At 38.8% G+C, this 18269-nt stretch overlaps 1 protein-coding gene across 8 annotated transcripts in view; it reads left to right on the forward strand.

The window, feature by feature from the left end:
• The window catches only part of PTPRK (protein tyrosine phosphatase receptor type K), a 581996-nt gene that overhangs the window by 345764 nt on the left and 217963 nt on the right, over nucleotides 1-18269 (forward strand). For all 8 annotated transcript variants that reach the window (XM_039529032.1, XM_039529031.1, XM_039529033.1 and 5 more), the window contains one exon: nucleotides 11471-11764. In XM_039529032.1, coding sequence (XP_039384966.1) covers nucleotides 11471-11764 — 294 coding nt within the window. The remainder of the gene's footprint in view (nucleotides 1-11470; nucleotides 11765-18269) is intronic.

Here is an 18269-nt window from a genome sequence, read left to right on the forward strand (position 1 = left end):
GACAATTTTTTTCAAAAGAAAAATTGACAAAATATGGTCTCAGCTTGTGCCCTCCTACCACAAACTCTCTCTCTCTCCCCTCCTCCATCACAGATGCAGAAGTGTCTCATCCACTGGCCCTAGTGACCTCACCCCATCTCCTAAACTCCCTCATGCCCACTCTCATCCCTTCCCTTACTCTACTCCGTAACCTCTCTCTCCCCTGACTTCCCCTCACAATGCAAACATGCTGTAGTCTCACCCATCTTAAACAATACAAAAAACAAAACAAAAACCACCCTTTACGCCACTTGCCTCTCCTGCTACCACCCCATCCCCCTTTTCCCTTTATATTCTAAGCTCATTGAATGTGCTGTTTACATTCATTACTCCAGTTCTATCCTAAACCCATTCCAATTCAACTTCTGCTCCAGGCACTCCACTGAAACCACTCTCGCCAAAATCTCTAATGATCTGTTCTTTGCCACATATCAGAATCAGTACTCCGTCCTCATCCTCTTTGACCTGTCAGCTGCCTTTAACATAATTGACCATGTTTGTCTTCTTGAAATCTTGTCCTCCATTGGCTTCCAGGACACTCTCCTCTCCTGGTTTCTCCTCCTACCTCTCTAATCACCCCTTCAGTGTGTGTCCTCCTCACCCTCCCCGCCCCTTCCAGTTTTCTGTGGGCATTCCACAGGGCTCTGTCCTTGGTCCCCTTCTCTTCTCCCTCTACCGTCTCTTATTCGCAAACACAAATTCAACTACCACTTCTATGCTGACCTCTCTGGTCTATCTCTGTACTTCAGACCTGACTCCTTTTCAAACTAAAATCTTCACCTGTCTCTCTGACACTTCCTTGTGGACTTTTTGCTATCAGCTCAAGCTCAGCATGCCTAAACATGGCTTCCCCACAAGCTTTTCCCGCAACCTTCTTTCCTGATCGCTATTGATAATACCGCCATCCTGCCTGTCACTCAGACCCAAAGCCTGGGCATCATTTTTGACTTATGTCTAAATCTTGCTGATTCTTTCTACATAATATCTCCAAGATACCAAGTTTCTTATTCATCCACTTAGCTAAAACTCTCATCCAGGCTCGCATCTTGAATACCGTGACATCCTTTTTTCTGGCCATGACAAGTGCAATCTTGCTTTGCTTGTATCCTTTCAGAATGCTGCAGCAAAGATCATTCTCTTGGCTTGTCTCTTTTATCATGTCACCCCACTCTTTGCAGTTCTCCGCTGGCTCCCTCTCCTGGAACATCAGACATAAGCTACTTCACTGTCAGGGCCCTTCCAATCCCACCTTCTGTACCGTCTCTCATTCAGTGTGCAAAGGTTGATTCCTGTCTCCAGTCAGACCATGATGCCAGCCTCCACTGCACGCGAATTAAATTTTCAAACAAGCACCTTCGTTCTTTCCTCCCATGCTGTCCCACACACTTTGGAGGAGCTTCCAGTAAACATCTGCAATGCCACTTCATTTTCTCCTTCAAATCACCCCTTAAAATTGTCCTTTGCCATAATCCATACACAAGGCGTGACATTTACTCTGCTAATGTGCTGAGACCACAGCCTATCATGCTGACCAGCATTGTCTTATTGTTTCCTCTACTTCCCCATATGTCTGTCCAGCTGTTGTCTCTTTGTCTTCTGCTTAGATTGTAAGCTCTTTTGGGGCTGGAGACTGGCTTTTTGGTCAGTGTTTGTACAGCACCGAGCACAATGGCATCCTGGTCCATGGCTGGGCTCCTAGGTGCTTCGATAATACAAATAATAAATAAATGCAAATTGAGGATGTTGGCGTTGGGTTGAACTCAAGACTTAAAATTGAAACAAGTAATTCATCTGCGTAGTTCCAGTGCACAAAACCAGTGTATAGTATATAACTGTAAACCATGAGGCAAACCTTGCTGCTCTTTCATAGGCAGAACTCTGTCACTGCAGTGGAAGTTTTATCTAAGCAAGGTTCAAATTCAGAGGTGTGCCATGCCTCTTCAAATGCTGAGGGCTAAGTTCTTGTCACTGATCATGAATAAAACTATAACCCAGCTGTGGAATCTTAATGCCTGATGCTTTGTCACCATCTGCATGGTTTAATGTTTCAAACAGGACACTATTTCTGCACCTGCCCCTCCAGCTTTATTCCTCCTTTCCATTACAGGCAACTGGCAATTTGACAGCATGAGTACTTGTGCAATGGTGTATAAAATGTACTATTCTCACTCACTCCATTGCACAAGCCATGCATTAGCGGATTCTAAATCATTTTTGGGAGGTGCCAGTTTTTGAAGAAGAGATTCGATTTTGTTCTTAACCTACAATGAATGTTCCTTTCTAGCAATAACCTAAAAGTTGAGATCTCGTGCGACTCACTGATGCATGTGGAGAATGAAGTAATTGTGATGAAAATTCTGAGTTAGCTTTACAACTGGCTCATTTACACTGAACAAAATCTTCATCTTTATATGTAGTGCAGCACATTATGGTCACCACATTTTCTTTCATGCAGACCAACTGTTGTGTATTTTCATTGCTCTCTGAAGTAATGTCCTGTATAAATGTCTTTATAATACAATATATAATCTTTTTGACAAAACAAGCCATCCACTTCTAATTGATTCCTATGGTGGCATGTACTGGTATCCTAAAATATCAGGAGTGTGTCTGTGCTTACAAGATGTGGGGGAGAACATGCTTCAGTTTTTAAGAAAATCTTGTTTATTTTCATATGTACGCTGAGCATGAGCCTAATGTTGTTGTTTTCAATTTCTGCTGAGAGTGCTGAAGCAACACACTGTTCCTTTTATTTAAGGGCAGATAATAAAATGATTGCAATGGTGTTTCAAATCAAGGTGAATAAAATGCCATGATGATGCATAGGATATGAAATCACTATGCAGAAGTTAGCAGTTTCCACACTGAAATAATAATTCTTATTTCAGCACTTTGGGCGGTCAGTAACTACTGTGTCACAAAGATTAAACACTTTTATAGCTGCACAATCTTTTTTGTACTTCAGGCATAAACTTGATATATTATGCAGGTACTTGAGAGTTTGAGCTAAACTGTGACACATTCAGTATCAACATTAGCAGAGACCCTAAATTTAAAGCTGACGTTGCTGTGGCTAAATACAATGGGGTCATAATTATGCAAAGTGTCATGGGCTGCTGTTCAGTTTGCCATTTCTGTTGTGTATGTTCATACTAGCAGGATCTTTATACAACATTACTGAATTTTACCAAGTTATGTTGGGTGTTTACATTAAAATGCTTGTGTTTAAGACACATTATTTCAGTTTTCCCATTTTTGGTAATAATGACAAATGAGAATTAATGCCGTATATATAGCTCTGCCTTTTATATGAGTTGGATAAATCACTCGATGCCACCTGGTCACTAAGCAATTGCTTAGTGTTCTTTTGTTCCAGTCAACTAACTCCTTTAATTAAATAGTAACCTTTTGTAGGTACTGTGTATCCATGTCAGGGCAATCAATTGGCAACAGGATACAAGGCAGTTAAGGGTACATTTTACTTTTTGAAGTCACAATGAATGTATATCCCATATTGCATGAATAGGCGTGGCAGAATTCAATTTTTATCTTTTTTATAATATCAGTGGATATCAATCTCTACACATTTTTTATTTTTATAAATTTAAATGTTCACAATTTGGGGATAATTATAGAACAATGGAGGGGGAGGGAGTCAAACAATTAATGGCAGTAGACATTAATATTTTAAAAAGTTGAAGCTTTATAAATAGTTAAAACACAATTTGTCAACATCACAGATCCAAATATATAAATTAAGTATCCATACATCTAACTCTAAAAACTTCTCAAGCAGCATTTTTCTTACTTTTCCTACATGTAAATTTCCGTTAGTATCAATGGACATTTTTTGTTTGTGTCTGTGTTGTGAAATAAATGTTTATTGATGTTTACTGATAAAAAATACAAGCCTCCCAATCCTACATATGAAGCAGCTCAGCATGGGACTGACAGTGCTGGAAGGGCAGCTAGAACTTTGCAGTAGAGTGATAGATCTCATGCTGTTAGGTCTTTCTCAGCATAACTGAAAGTGCTGAGATGTGTTTGAACTATCTCTGTATTCATCTGAAAAATATAAACATGAGGGTTGTTACAATTTGGAAAACTTATTTATGTATAACTTTTGAATTCTGGTTGGTTTTATGAAATTGCTGTATCACTGAATGCCTCAGGTATGTAGAATCAGCCATTTATAGACAGACCTGGGCTAGAGCAGTGCAACAAGAGTCATTGACCGGGCTGGCTCCAGGCACCAGCGCAGGAAGCAGGCGCTTGGGGCTGCCAGTGGAAAAGGGTGGCACGTCCGGGTCTTCGGCAATTTGGCAGCGGGTCCCTCAGTCCCTCTCAGAGGGAAGGACCTGCTGCCGAAGAATGAGGCGGTGCAGTAGAGCTGCCGCCGAAGTGCCACCGATCACGGCTTTATTTTATTTTATTTTTATTTATTTATTCCCCCCCACCCCTCACTGCTTGGGACGGCAAAAAACCTGGAGCCAGCCCTAGACATTGAGTTCTTAACTTGGAAGCACCCTAGAACAATGAGATGTCTGCAGCTTAGGAGAAACTGTTTTTTCCTGGATTGTCTGCAAGGGTGAGGCTGGAGCAATGGAAAATCCACAGAAGGAAAGAAAGAAAGAGAAAAAAAAAGACACAAGTAGTTAGAAGCTGCTGTTGAAAAAGGACATGCTCATTGAGCTAAGGGGGAACATTTTGATCATCTAACCTGAATAAGCAAAGGGGACCTTGTTTCAGGAGTCAGAGGAGAGACCATAACCAGGAAAAGAAGACTAGGGCCTATGTACCCTAAAAAGTTTTTCTGCCAGAATTTTTGCTGCATTATAGCTTCTGAAATTGCTAAATTGCTAGAGCCACGCATGGACTTGGCTGTTCTTCCTGGTTCTGCATGTCCTCATTGTGAGAAACTATATCAGCAGATAATGTAGTTCACCATAGGTAGGCACCTCAGTGGCCCAGAACCACTATCTGTCACAATAGCTTGTTGGAATGTTTTGCAGTGCATTGTGGGATACCAGTACTGTGCTCAGGGACCTATGGGAGTTTGGGGCCAAGTTCCCATAATTTCCTTTCCTCCATCCCATAATGTTTTTTCTATCCCGTAACTTTTGTGCTTTTAAAAAAATTCCTACAGTTCCTTGTACTGACAAAAACATGGATCCTGCACAGGTCAGCAGAGTTACCACGTCTGTTTTGGAGATAGGGCATGCAATTCTTCTGTATTGGTGGAATTGCAGTGACTATCACTGCAACAACGGTTGGTGGTGCTGCAATGAAGATGAGACAGGACTCGATAAAGAGGAGGAATGGCTGATGGCAAACAATGCATGAAAAATTGTTGGGTGTTGCAGGCATTCGTTGACCAGTTGCACATGGTGGAGTGGCATTTCTGGGCCTGAGAAACAAGCAGTGACTGGTGGGATCATACTACAGTGCAGATCTGGGATGATCAGCTGAGAACTTTCAGATGCTGCAGGCCCCATCCCAGATCTGTGAACTGAGCTTATCTCTGCCATCCAGCACAGAGATACCAGAATGAAAGCTGCTTTGATGGTGGAAAATTGGGTGGTGATCGTGCTTTGGATGCTTGCCCATACTGCTGTCTCTTGGATGGCAATCAGTTTGTGGCTGAAAATACACAGTGGGGAAAGTTGTCAGCCAGGTGTGCAAGTTCATTAAGCATCTCCTAGGAGACCTGGCCTACCCTTTGCTTCCCTGGTTTGTGAAGCTGGACACTTGCACAGCAGCAAGGAAAGATTTAACTGCAAGTGCAGGTCGGATGACTTTTCAAAGTGAATTTGGTAGACTGCAAGGGTGCTGGCAGTGTCCCTTGACTAGGCTGGATCTCAGTGTGGCATATATTCCCCATTTTCATTGCTGCATATTGTGTATTACATAATATTTGAGAAGCAAAGGTGGAAACTTTTTACCGGCAAGGTGATAGGATGCAGTGGCCCAACTGCTGATTTCGAGCAGCCAGGCACAAAGGCAATTATGCGTCCACTGGGATGCTTTTTGGTTGAAGAAGACTGTAAAAGATCATTGTAACTGGGTGTCATACTACTGCTTCATGCTGCTTTTGTGTACTCCTTTCTGTGATTGACTTGAATATGGATTTTGAATTATTCATAAATGCCAGTTATGAATTCCTTTTTATTTACCTTTTTAGTTTTTGTACATTTCAAATGCACACAAGTCATATTTTCAATTATTCTTTTTTTCTGGAACTGAGGGCTAGACACTTGTTTTAAAGTAATGCTGAGCTTTTCAAGTAATCACCTGACTGAAAGCTGGGGCTTTCAGTAAAATATTGAATACTGAAAGAATTGTGAGAAAATAATAAAAAAAAAGTTGGCAACACTTAAATTTGGCTAATTGCTGCCACTAAAATAAATGTTACCTTAACTCTCCTCCCTCATCCAAAGTTTGGGCACATGTTCTGTACTGGAAGAGAGACGTAGTGGTGTGGGTGGAGGTGTGCTACTGTACGTACATGTGGACTGTGTGTGTAGTATAGGTTAGTACATAAAAGTGGACTGGGTGAATTATATTGAATAATGTAATAGTAATGTTGTAATAGGTATATTTTACATGCTAGTGCATAATGTTTTACTTTTATAATACCACTTATGATACTAAAATCATTAGTAATTTTCCTGGTTGCTTGTTTGCCCATTATATGTAATTAATTATTAACACACAATGTGTAACATTAAGGATGTGAGACAACCATTTAACAGCAAGAAAAATCAGTTAAAGTTGATGCTTTGTGCCTATTCTATTCAGTGGTGCCTAAATATCTCAGTGCATTTAATGCATAATGTGATTCAAATCCTGATTTGAACATACTGAATTACTAATAGGCAAAATGGAGATGTCATACTGATGAAATGTCAGTCTTAATTTGTGATTAACTTAGCTTTAGGCATTTTGAACTGGCCAAATACTGCAAAACATTATGCATGAACATTCACATTTTAGAAGTTTGTGCTCCTTTTATGTTTTCTTTCTGCGGACAGTCTAGCAGCCAAGTTCACTGGCAGGATTGTTCACCACAATGGCTAAGTTTAAGCAACAGTGCACAATATTTGTGGAAAGCTTATCCTTAGTTCCTAAATGAAAGTATTCACACCTGATTGCAAGATTTACACTCATCACAGAAGGGAATGAAATTACCAAGTGTGACCTATGTGAAAAGTTTGGAATTTGTTACAAATGTCTACTCAGTGATCATATTGAAATAGCCCATGAACAATCCCTAGGTTGAAATATTTCTGCATAAAAAATTGTATAAGTTTGAACACAAGACTAAAGCTAAATTCAATGAAAAAATTGTTTGCTGTGAAAAGTTCATATCTCTCTGGTCATAAGAATAGCCATACTGGGTCAGACTAATGTTCCATTTAGCCCAGTATGCTGTCTCTGACAGTGTCCAATGTCAGTTGCTTCAGAGAGAATGAACAGAACAGGGCAATTTCGTCCCATCGTCCAGGCCCAACTTGTGGCAGTTGGAGGTTCAGGGACACCCAGAGCATGGGCTTATGTCCCTGACTATCTTGGCGGATCTATCTTCCATGAACGTATTTAATTCTTTTTTTAATCCATTTATGCTATTGGCCTTCACCACATCCCAAGGCAATGAGTTCCACAGGTTGACTGTGGTGTGTGAAGAAATACCTGCTTTTGTTTGTTTTAAACCTGCTGCCTATTAATTTCATCATATGACCCCCTCGTTTTTGTGTTATGTGAAGGGGTAAATAATGCTTCCTTATTCACATTCTCCATAGCATTCATGATTTTATAGACCTCTGTTATAGCCACCCCTTAGTCATCTCTTTTCTAAGGTGAACAGATTCAGACTTTTTAACGTATCCTAGTATGGAAGCTGTTCTATACCCCTAATCATTTTCATTGCACTTCTCTGTACCCTTTCAAGTTCTAATATCTTTTTTGAGATGTGGCACCCAGGACTGCATATACCAGGGGTCGGCAACCTCTGACACGCAGCTTGCCTCTGGAAGCACTGCGGGCCAAGGGATGCGCTGGCCGCAGCTTCCCGCCACCCCCATTGGCCTGGGACGGCAAACCACAGCCAGTGGGAGCCGCGATCAACCGAACCTGCCAACGCGGCAGGTAAACAAACTGACCCGGCCTGCCAAAGTGCTTACCCTGGCGAGCCGTGTGCCAGAGGTTGCCGACCCCTGGGATATACTATTCAAGGTGTGGGTGTGCTATGGATTTGTATAGTGGCATTATATTATTTTCTGTTTTATTAGTGCTTGTTTAATGGTTCCAAACATTGTTAGATTTTTTTTTTTGACTGCCACTGCACATTGAGCAGATGTTTTAAGGGAACTATCCACTATGGCTCCAATATATTTTTCTTTAGTGGTAACAGCTAATTTAGACCCCATCATTTTGTATTTATAGTTGGGTTTATTTTTTCCTGTGTGCATTACTTTTCAAAGTGGTTTCAGCTTCAAGTGTACTTAAATGTGTGCTTATGTCATTTGAATTTTTTTCATTATCTCACAGATGTGACAAGTAATTATTAATTCTGAGATTGTATCAATCACAAAATGAAGGATCAAACTTTTTTCCTCTTTAAGTTTTGTAGTAGTATTTACTTGTGACTAAATTCTTGTATGCTTCAACAGAGAGTGAACTTTTTTTGAGAGGGTAACTTTGGGGATCCCCTCTTGCTTATCTTCATTTCTTTCCATACCACATCTTTACATTTGGACAAACTATCTTCCCAGCTCACTTGGAAAGAGTATTGCTCTTTATTTTATAGGAACTGGACCACAAGACTAGAAAACCACATGCTCCCTTATCCTGCAGGATCACTGTACTGTGTACTGATATATGCAGTGACTCCAAACTGAGAGCCCATTGATTGAGTACATCTGATAATGTTGCATACATCTGATAATGGTGCAATAGAAGTGATATCACATCATCATCATGGCCTCAGCACACCCACTAATTGTTAGTGTTATTTTTCAAGTCATAACATTTTCAGGTTACTAGATCTGTAAAAGCAAATGTTACAATTTGAAATTGTAATTGGAGAATATTTGATAGATCTGGTCATAGACTAATGAACGAGAATCATTAATAGTAAGTTAATTGGGTAACATAAAAAAAAAGTTTATCTGGTATATTGGGATTGAATGGTTCAGTTGACTCTTAGTGTACTTTAGGGATTTTTGGTTGCACCATACCTCTGGATCTGATAGTGCATTGTGTTATGAAGAATATTAATACTGCTGCAGAACAATTACTTGTTCATTTGCTAACTGATTAAAATTCATGCATAATTTATTAGAACGGGAAGAGACTTTCTAAATAAGTCTTTGTCCTCAAGAGCTTAAAAACAAAATGCATATGCTAATGTAAGAATACGCTTTACATCCAACATAAAAATTTAATATGCAGTGGTATATTAGTTTCATTAATGCATAGTTTCACTTGTAATAATCATGCTGTTAATCAAAGTATGTACTTCTAAACATAGCTTCATATTGTAGAGTTTCAGAACTCAGAGTTGGTGGTGTATCATCCTCAACAATGTTTATGTTGTTAGCTGTAAAACTGACCTTAGAATTCATTAGTTTTCCATTTAATATGCTAGTTCCACAGGAAATGAACTGCCTTCATTAAGCTATGCTACATTGCTGAGGTTTGATTCAGGTAAAGAGGCTTATGCCTAGTTTATGCCAGAAAATCGGGGGCGGAGGGGGAGAAGAAGAGAAATTTAGATGAATAATTAGTTCATATACCTGAGAGTCCTGATCGTCCTGAACTAAACTGTGTAGAACTTGTGCACATTACTGAATCAGGCCTAGGTCTGTCACTGAGGATGAATGAAAAGAATTCCAGCTGTTCCCATTCTGAGATATCATGGATTCATATGAGACCACAATTTTCAAATTGTGTAACATGAGATGAGTGCTTTGGTTGCAGGCCTTCTATGGACGCTCATGGGAAATGCCTCCCTGGCAAAATTTTGTAAATACTTACTATTTGGGCAATCTGATCCCTTCTAAAAATGGCAAGTATGCACTTCCAGAAAAAAAATATCTAGTAGCTCCAGAGTAATGTCATCTCTGGTAGAGATGCAGAGGGACAAAGAAATCTCATCCTGAACTTCACCTCAAAGCGCTGATAGAATGTAACAAGGTGTTCTTGGAAGCAGTTGAGATCCTGTTCAGGTCATCAGTGTTCTGAATAAGCACATGGTGATGATATATTGACTAACAATTTTTACATAGTCACTTTTCAAAGGTAGAACCACACTTTACTTCATTTTCTTAAACGTGTTGTGTTTTCTTTTTGGGGGGTAAGGTTGAAGGATGGTAGAGGGGTGGGGTTAGATTTCTTTTGTATGCACTTCCCACCAGATGTCTCCACCTGCTTAGAGTTGCTGTTTTGGTTCTGCACTGCTGCTGTGTGAAACCCCTGTGAAACTTGAATTTAGTATTGTTGCCTAATTAACTGAAACAAATTAGCTGAAATATGTGCCATCTGGAATGAAAATGAACCTTCCATGTTTATCAGTGGATTCATTTTATTGGAAAAATACATGTTGCTTTGATTGTTTCTTAAAATAAATTACTCCTAGGCAATGTACTACTCCATGCAGAAACATCATAGATTTTCCCCCCTCACACCTTTTCAGTCCCTTGTTGCTAACTTTCACTTTACAGCTTTGTTAAAACTATATTAAATGCGGGGGGAGGGGAGAGAGGGTGAAATGGGTACCCATTTCAGACATATGTATGCCAGGATAAGTTATTTGATTGAGGAACTATAAATAATTCCATATATTGTTGTTATAAATCTTTACATTGTCACCATCCAGTCAGTATTGCCCAGTTCTAAACATTCTGAATGGCTTTGATGTATTTCCATATTGTTCACCCTACACTGCATTTGGCAGGTTTGAAATGGACTGCAGTGATTTTTTTGGAGATGCTCTCCAGGGGGCAGTGGAACGTGACACTGAATCTATTACTGCAGGAATTGTTCATAGCTTCTCTCAATAAAATAAAATGAGTTGGTTTGGAAATTCAAAGTCCCAATTTTTTTTGTCTTATAAAATACATGAATTATCATGAAGTGATTCACAGTAGTTCAGGAAATGTTACCAGATAAGGATCTTATAAACCAGCACAGTCCTGGAGCAGGGGAATAAATAAATATAGCTTATTGCCTTCAGTGGAGCTAGAACAACTGCGAATATAGCCTCCTGTTCTTAATGCTATATTGTTCTGGCTTTACTTCCCAGTTCTGGCATCTCTACAACCGCAGGATGACGCTTCTTGTTGGGCGAGGCCTTTAGCTGTACATATATTAATAATATTATGATCTTTCTAAGTTTGGTTTTATTCACTGTGTATTTTTTAATTTCTTACAGAACCACCTCGACCAATAGCACCCCCCCAGTTACTTGGTGTTGGGCCTACATATTTGCTGATTCAGCTGAATGCTAATTCCATAATTGGTGATGGGCCTATAATTCTGAAAGAAGTAGAGTACCGGATGACATCTGGGACCTGGACAGAAACCCATGCTGTAAATGCACCAACTTATAAGCTATGGCACTTAGACCCAGACACTGAGTATGAGATTCGTGTCCTCCTTACCAGGCCAGGAGAAGGAGGAACTGGCCAGCCAGGACCACCGCTTATCACAAGAACCAAATGTGCAGGTGAGGTCTGATGGGTTTTTTTTTTTTTTTGTTTTTGTTTTTGTTTTGTTTTGTTGTTATTTATTTATTTATTTTTGCCAGTTTGTTTTCACTGTAATGATGCTGTTACTATAGCAATAGTTCTCTTTTGCTGGTACCGCCAAAGGTCTAAAAGTTTTTATGCCAGCCTGGCCCCCATATTCTGTTAGTGCCACCTTGTTGGGGTCAACTTACTTAAGCTTCCATTTATTGAACATGGAAGCTAGGAAGCTGTGACAAAATGTCTGAATGCATATAGTTAAATCAAAGGAGGCTCTAAAGGAGAGCTGTTAAGGAACTCAGGAAAGGTAAAACAGTTACCAAAACAGCCTCTCCAGTACCCAACTTCAGTGGAGTTAAAACAACAATGGCTGAGTCATCAATTGGTGAGAGAATTTACCTAGCTGGCTTCATGGAGACCTAGGATGCTTTAGTCTCCCAAGGCTAAGCTTGCGATCAAAAGACCCTGGCCAGTTAAAAAGATGCTCTGGCAGAAAGGGAGTGAGCTGAGAGAGGCTGGCCAGGATGTGTCAGGGAAAAGGCTGACAGGTCTGGCTGAGACAAGTATAAACAAAAAAGCTGGCAAACATGCTATTCAAAATTACTTTAAAATGTAGTAAGAAAAGACAGTCACATTGCTTAATTCTAAGTTGTCTATATTTATATAGTGGTGAGAGCAGTGTTAGAATGAAATGTCCATTCACAAATTAGGCATGGATTCCAACTGGACAGGTTATTCTAATGCTTGTCTTAGTATGTGTGATCATTCTGTTCAGTTACTATGGAAAAAGGTCAGTGCCAGAGTTAGGAGATAATGTTATACGTGTCCTCAACTTGACCAGGTCAGTGACTTTATATTCCAGAAAATTAGACCATCTGTATTGATACTGTTTTATTTTGAAACTAAACATTGCATTTCTTGGGAGCTGAAACATTCTGCTCATTTAATTCCCTAAACAAACAAGCTCTCAGCCTAAAGCAATTCTGAAACTGCAGGCAATTTTGAAATAGGCGATCTTATTTCTAATTTACTATGCAGTGTATACCTCTCTTGAAAAGTGAGAGGATTCATGTGTCTATCTCAGGTCAGATAACCACTATTGAAATCTAGTCCAGATTAAAGTGTCAGTTCAATTCTCTTAAATAATTTTAGACATTGCTCCAAAAATATAGTATAGAAATTTGAAGCAGCTTCTTTATTAAGGTGACACAACCTAGAATCTCTTCCCAGACATCAGTTGGGTATACTTTCTTGTTCCTAATATGTGAAAGACTTAGGCTGCCTAATATGAAAAAGATAAGGTGATAGGTCATGGTATATTAAAGGCCTGACATCCCTTTAGCTAGCCAATTTAAGGGAAGAAAAATGGTGTAATTTTTAAAGCATGAAAATATACACATTTATAAATAATAAAATATATATTCTTGATGAGTTTGTTGGAATGACTAGATCAAAATAATACTTAAAGTGATAAACATTTGTTCAAGTAATAATTGATTTGAATATTAAATCATCAAAACAATAAGCAACATAGCTTGCAATGCTTTTGATGCCACAATAGCACAGGAACTTATTTTTTAATGAAAGGTGGCAACTGTAGGCCCTGGGAGGTTGCGTGTACCTTCCCCAGGTAATAGAGTGAGTCATTGACAGGATCCAGATTAGAATATGATTTCCAGGTCTTTGCTCCATTCATCCATCTCCCATAATAGTGAAGACAGGTATTTATCTTCCAGTTGGGCTTTTTCAACTATGTTGTAGTTTTAAAACATGCAGAATCAGTATAAACATCTATCTGAAGTGTGTGTATGTGTGTGTGTCTGTTAGAAAGCGAACAACGCAATATCAGCCTCTTCCAAAAAAAAGTTTTAAAAGCCAAGAATAAAGCCAATAATGAAATAGCTAGCAGTGTGATATATCCTTTGGTAGTAGTGTTAGCTTGGTGACTATCAAGTGGCTTACTATGCTGCATTGTATTCCGCTAGCTGCAGTACCTTGTTTTGGAACATTCTAGTTTTTGTTTCAGACAAGACTGCTTATTTTTAAGATAGCTATCTTTGCTCCCCTTTTGTTAGTTTTGTCGTTCTGTATGTTTTGTAAGCTTTAGGTTCAATTTTGAAACAAGATATAATTGTTTACCCGTGTAATATCATTTATTTCCAGTCACTGTATTTGATATGTCAGTGTGAAACTGCCTTGCTTTACTGTATGAATAAGAAATGCATTACTGAACATTCACTGGATGGGTTTTAAATGTTTATGCTCTAAGTAATAACTAACACTGAATTATCAGGAATAATATGTTATTAAAATGCTATTGGCTATTTTACCACAAGAATAAACAGTTGCTTTATTTTGGGAGGAGATTGAAAATGATTTTTACACATTGTTGGTTTAGAATTTACAAATACCATGACATTTCAGAATAATATGCTATTGATCTGTTAGTCCGTGTTTCACTTCTGAACATCTTACATTTTGTGTAATTTGAAGTACAGTTGCACAAGTTTGGGCATCAAGCATTCGATGTAGTTATCAGGTGGCAAGAGTGGTTGAACGAGTAGTTGTGTCTCCTAAACAGTGAGTTAAAACAGTGACCAGTGATTTCTGGAGGACTTTTATAAGGTGCCAGACAAAATTAATTAAATTATTTGTATAGTTGGAATTTGATAGATGATTTTTCCTATGCTTAATTTTAGTGACTATATTATACTGAAAATATAGATTTTTTTTTTACCAGTTCACATCCATATGTGGATAATTAACGGTAATAATCAGCAGACAAATATATGATATGACTAAGTATTATTTTAATAACTAGACTGAGAATATAAAACACACTAACCAGAACTTGATTTTCTTTCTAAAATTATACTTCCTGAAAGCACAGGTCCAGTCTTGTTTTCATTTTAAAGCAGGTTATAGCCATTTTGCTAGGAGCAGTAATATGCTCCAAGGTGTATTTTGTGAGAGAGGTAATTACATGCCTCTGGTGGCTGAGGGCACTTGTCCTCATCTCATTCCTCACAATGCACCTGAAGTGTGTGATTCCTGCAGTATAGCTACACTGTATTATTGCTCACATAAGCATTTTAAAATAAAAGGAAGTGAGATGCTGTTTTAATAGGAAACAATCCTAATACCTAACTGCACAATAAGGCAAGGATGTCTTCCTGTGAGATTTTCCTTTTGAGGATATCATCTGGCATCAGAGCGTGTGTGCAATCTGTCTTTCCTGTGTTAGGCTGAAATAAAATATGCTGTTTTTTAAAATTGTCCACTTAGCATGCTTTAGCGATTGTACTTTAGAAATTGTTCTGTTACATTGGCTGCTGCTTCTGAATAACTGTTAACTGCTGAGCTTTCTCATTAACTGATATTTTAGTGGCAAAGAAGGTCAACAGTTCAATCTGTCCAGAACTTAATATATCTACACAGTGAGTAGAGCTCCTGCTTCACTGAAGTTCAGTGTGGTTTGTGATTTTCACTAATACATGTAGATCTGTGGAGCAAAGGGAAAATGATCTGATTTTCATTCCAAACCCTTTAAGTAAACTTGTGTCAGTGGGTTTTTTTAATAAAGCAAGGAAAGGGATGAAGCTTTTCCCTTCTGGTTACAGCTTTATCAAAACTGAAAATGGAACCATATGTATTGATTTTTTTACTATTGTCCAGGATAATTATCAATCACAGAGACTAATAATCAGTGACAATCAGCCTTGAGTCACAAAAACTGTTTTAAATGTTTGTTCAACAGTGCAACGTTGACTTAAGGTTTGGCTTTAGTTAAAGGTTCAGGATCAGGGCTGTTTTCCACTCTGTTTTTCTGAATGTGGAGTATTTGTTTGTGATTTCCATGTTACTAATTTTGAAAACAGAATACAAAGAATACCAGGATGTTGCTGAAGTTCCCATCAGCAAAAAAGCACGTAATGAGAATAAGTAGCACAAAGAAAATAATCTAAAGTTTTTACATTTTAAGTCTTAAAATTAGGCTCCAGAGATCAGTGCATTTGGGGGCCTAGTTCTTCATGGCCATCTAGATTAATATGCCATGCTAGTTATTTTTTTAAGTAAGTGTATGCACTTTTCAAATAGAGCAGTAGAGCCACCAGAAATGTTTAAAAATCACTTTTACTGAGGGCTGACTGGCTGCAAATAGTTACACTTCTCTTACTATTGATTGTCCTGTTGAAGACTATGGAGTGGGGCTGGAGATATTTGATAGCTAGAACTAATGAACCTGTCTTGTAGGGCCTGGGAGAATTTGGCATCTTGGTAATTCAGGGAGGTGGGCTTCTGAGAAGGTGCTGGAGGCAAAATTGGGTACTTGTCAGAAGGACAACAGAAAAATTTGGCAACTGAAGGGTCAAGTTGAGGATACTCCTCCTTTATATTTGTATAATTCAAGAACTAGAGTCTTTTCCTTTATGGGTTGCTTACCCACTCGTACAAAAAACTAATAAAAAACAAGCAAAAGGCTAATTCTCAGTAATTTTAATCTGGTGGAATGTTTTAAAATTTTCTAAAGGTCCAGAAAGAGAATATTTACTGCTTTATCTTAAATGCAATCTTAAGATTTCAAGCAAAATCTTTATCCTTTTCTTGATATACTGAAGAAATCTGATATCAATAAATTAGAAGGCTTATAGTATATGAAAGAGGAACTGTAATACATTTTGAGCATTTTAGTGTGTTTGATTTACCATTTTCACATTTATATTGCTATTTACAGCATAGAAACTTTTTATTAGACTAAAATAACGACTCATTTGAAATTCTGTAATTGAATATATTGAATTTTTACATTGGTCATTGCAGAATGCTCATATTAGGCCAATATTTATAAGTTTCTGTTTGTTTTTACAAACTTCTTTATCACCTGTAACTCTTGTTTCTGGGCTTTTTGCTAGAGTGAATGTCTCACTAACAGATATCACACACCATGTGCTCCTGCTCCTTGCAAATTGGCTGTGTTATGAAATCAGGATTTAAACAATTAAGAAGGATTAGGCAAAGGGTGCATCTTGCAGCTCTTTCTAAACATGGCTGGATTTGCACTTAGTCGTGTTTCTTTGGGACAGAATTCCAGAGTTGCATACTTAGCATTGAGAAATCTCTTATCACCAACATCTACAAGCTTCATCCGTGGGATGTCCAGCTCTAGCGTTCCAGATGATCAGCTGGCATATCAAACCAGTGCTCTGCACTGCTCTAATTTCCAATTGATTGGCAGATAAAATTCTATTAATGAACATATACATACTATATATGAAGTGCTAACTAACCTAGACACACAAATGGGAGGCCCATATGGAAGGCATATAGCACTGCAGAGTAGTCACACAGCCATCCCACTCAGCTAGATTCTTGTTAGATCATGCAAACTAAACAGTGGTGTATGCTGGGAAGTACTTGGCTGAAAGATCTTCAAGGAAAACTCCACTGGTCATAGGAACATAGTGTTGACTCAGTGGGCAGCTTTCCTCCCTCGGAATCAGTATTAAACAGATGACAACTTGTCTTTACTTTCTGTTTTCATTGTTGAGTGTTTATTGCATAGTCTTTTGAGATGTGGGTTGTCTCTTTGCTTTTTGAAATCTTTCTCAATAAAATGTGTGAATGTACAAATTCCAGCGTAGGCAATTGCATGCTGCTTGCCTGAATTTCCCTGCAGCTTCATTTGAATTAGATTAATTTTCTGTTCTTTTAATGGTTGGTGCTAGATTTTATGGGTCCCTACATGAAGATACTTTATACTGTGCCCTGCCCTCCTCCTTCTCCATTTGAAAGGGGCTTTGGAAAGGGAGGCCTACATAGAATCCACCTGCATAAGCTGTCAGCTGCTTTTATCTGTCACCCAATGCCAACCCATCTCTAGCTGAAATATCCTCTTCCTCCTTATTTCTAAGGTCCTTTGAATTCAAAGGGAGACAATATAAGGGTAAAAAGCTGTTCAAGTTCTTAAACAGATAACTGACTCTGAACTAATGCTTGGTACAATTGCAGATGGCTGCTGGGCCAAGGGGTCATTAAAGACTTATTAAGGGACAGGACATCAGCACTGCAAAAAATAAATGTTAAAAAGACAGGGACTTCTTGATCAATTTGGTTAGCACTTTAAAAGCTAGCCAAGGTGTGTCTACTAGCAGGTCCTGGAATCTCCCTTAAACAGCCACGCTTCCTTCAGCCTCTCCCCCCCCCCACCTGTTGTTTTCTTCTGATCCTGTGTGCATGAAGTGCAGGGTCCCTAGATGCAGAGTAGAAACCCTCCTGAGTACTTAGAAATGACTCAGATTGGTAAATAGAAGACGCAGAAACATGCATTTTCCTTTTTCTGCATCTAACTTCTGTCCATGCGAGAATGGTGTGAATCTTGTCAGCCCTGTCATAAAATGGCAAAGCTTCACTGACACCTGCTGGAGAATGATTAGGGGAAGGGATTAGTACTGAAGTGCTGAACTCCCAAGGCAGAGCAGACTGGGG

This window comes from Mauremys reevesii, linkage group 3, assembly GCF_016161935.1.
Source record: "Mauremys reevesii isolate NIE-2019 linkage group 3, ASM1616193v1, whole genome shotgun sequence".
NCBI classification, from domain to species: domain Eukaryota; kingdom Metazoa; phylum Chordata; order Testudines; family Geoemydidae; genus Mauremys; species Mauremys reevesii.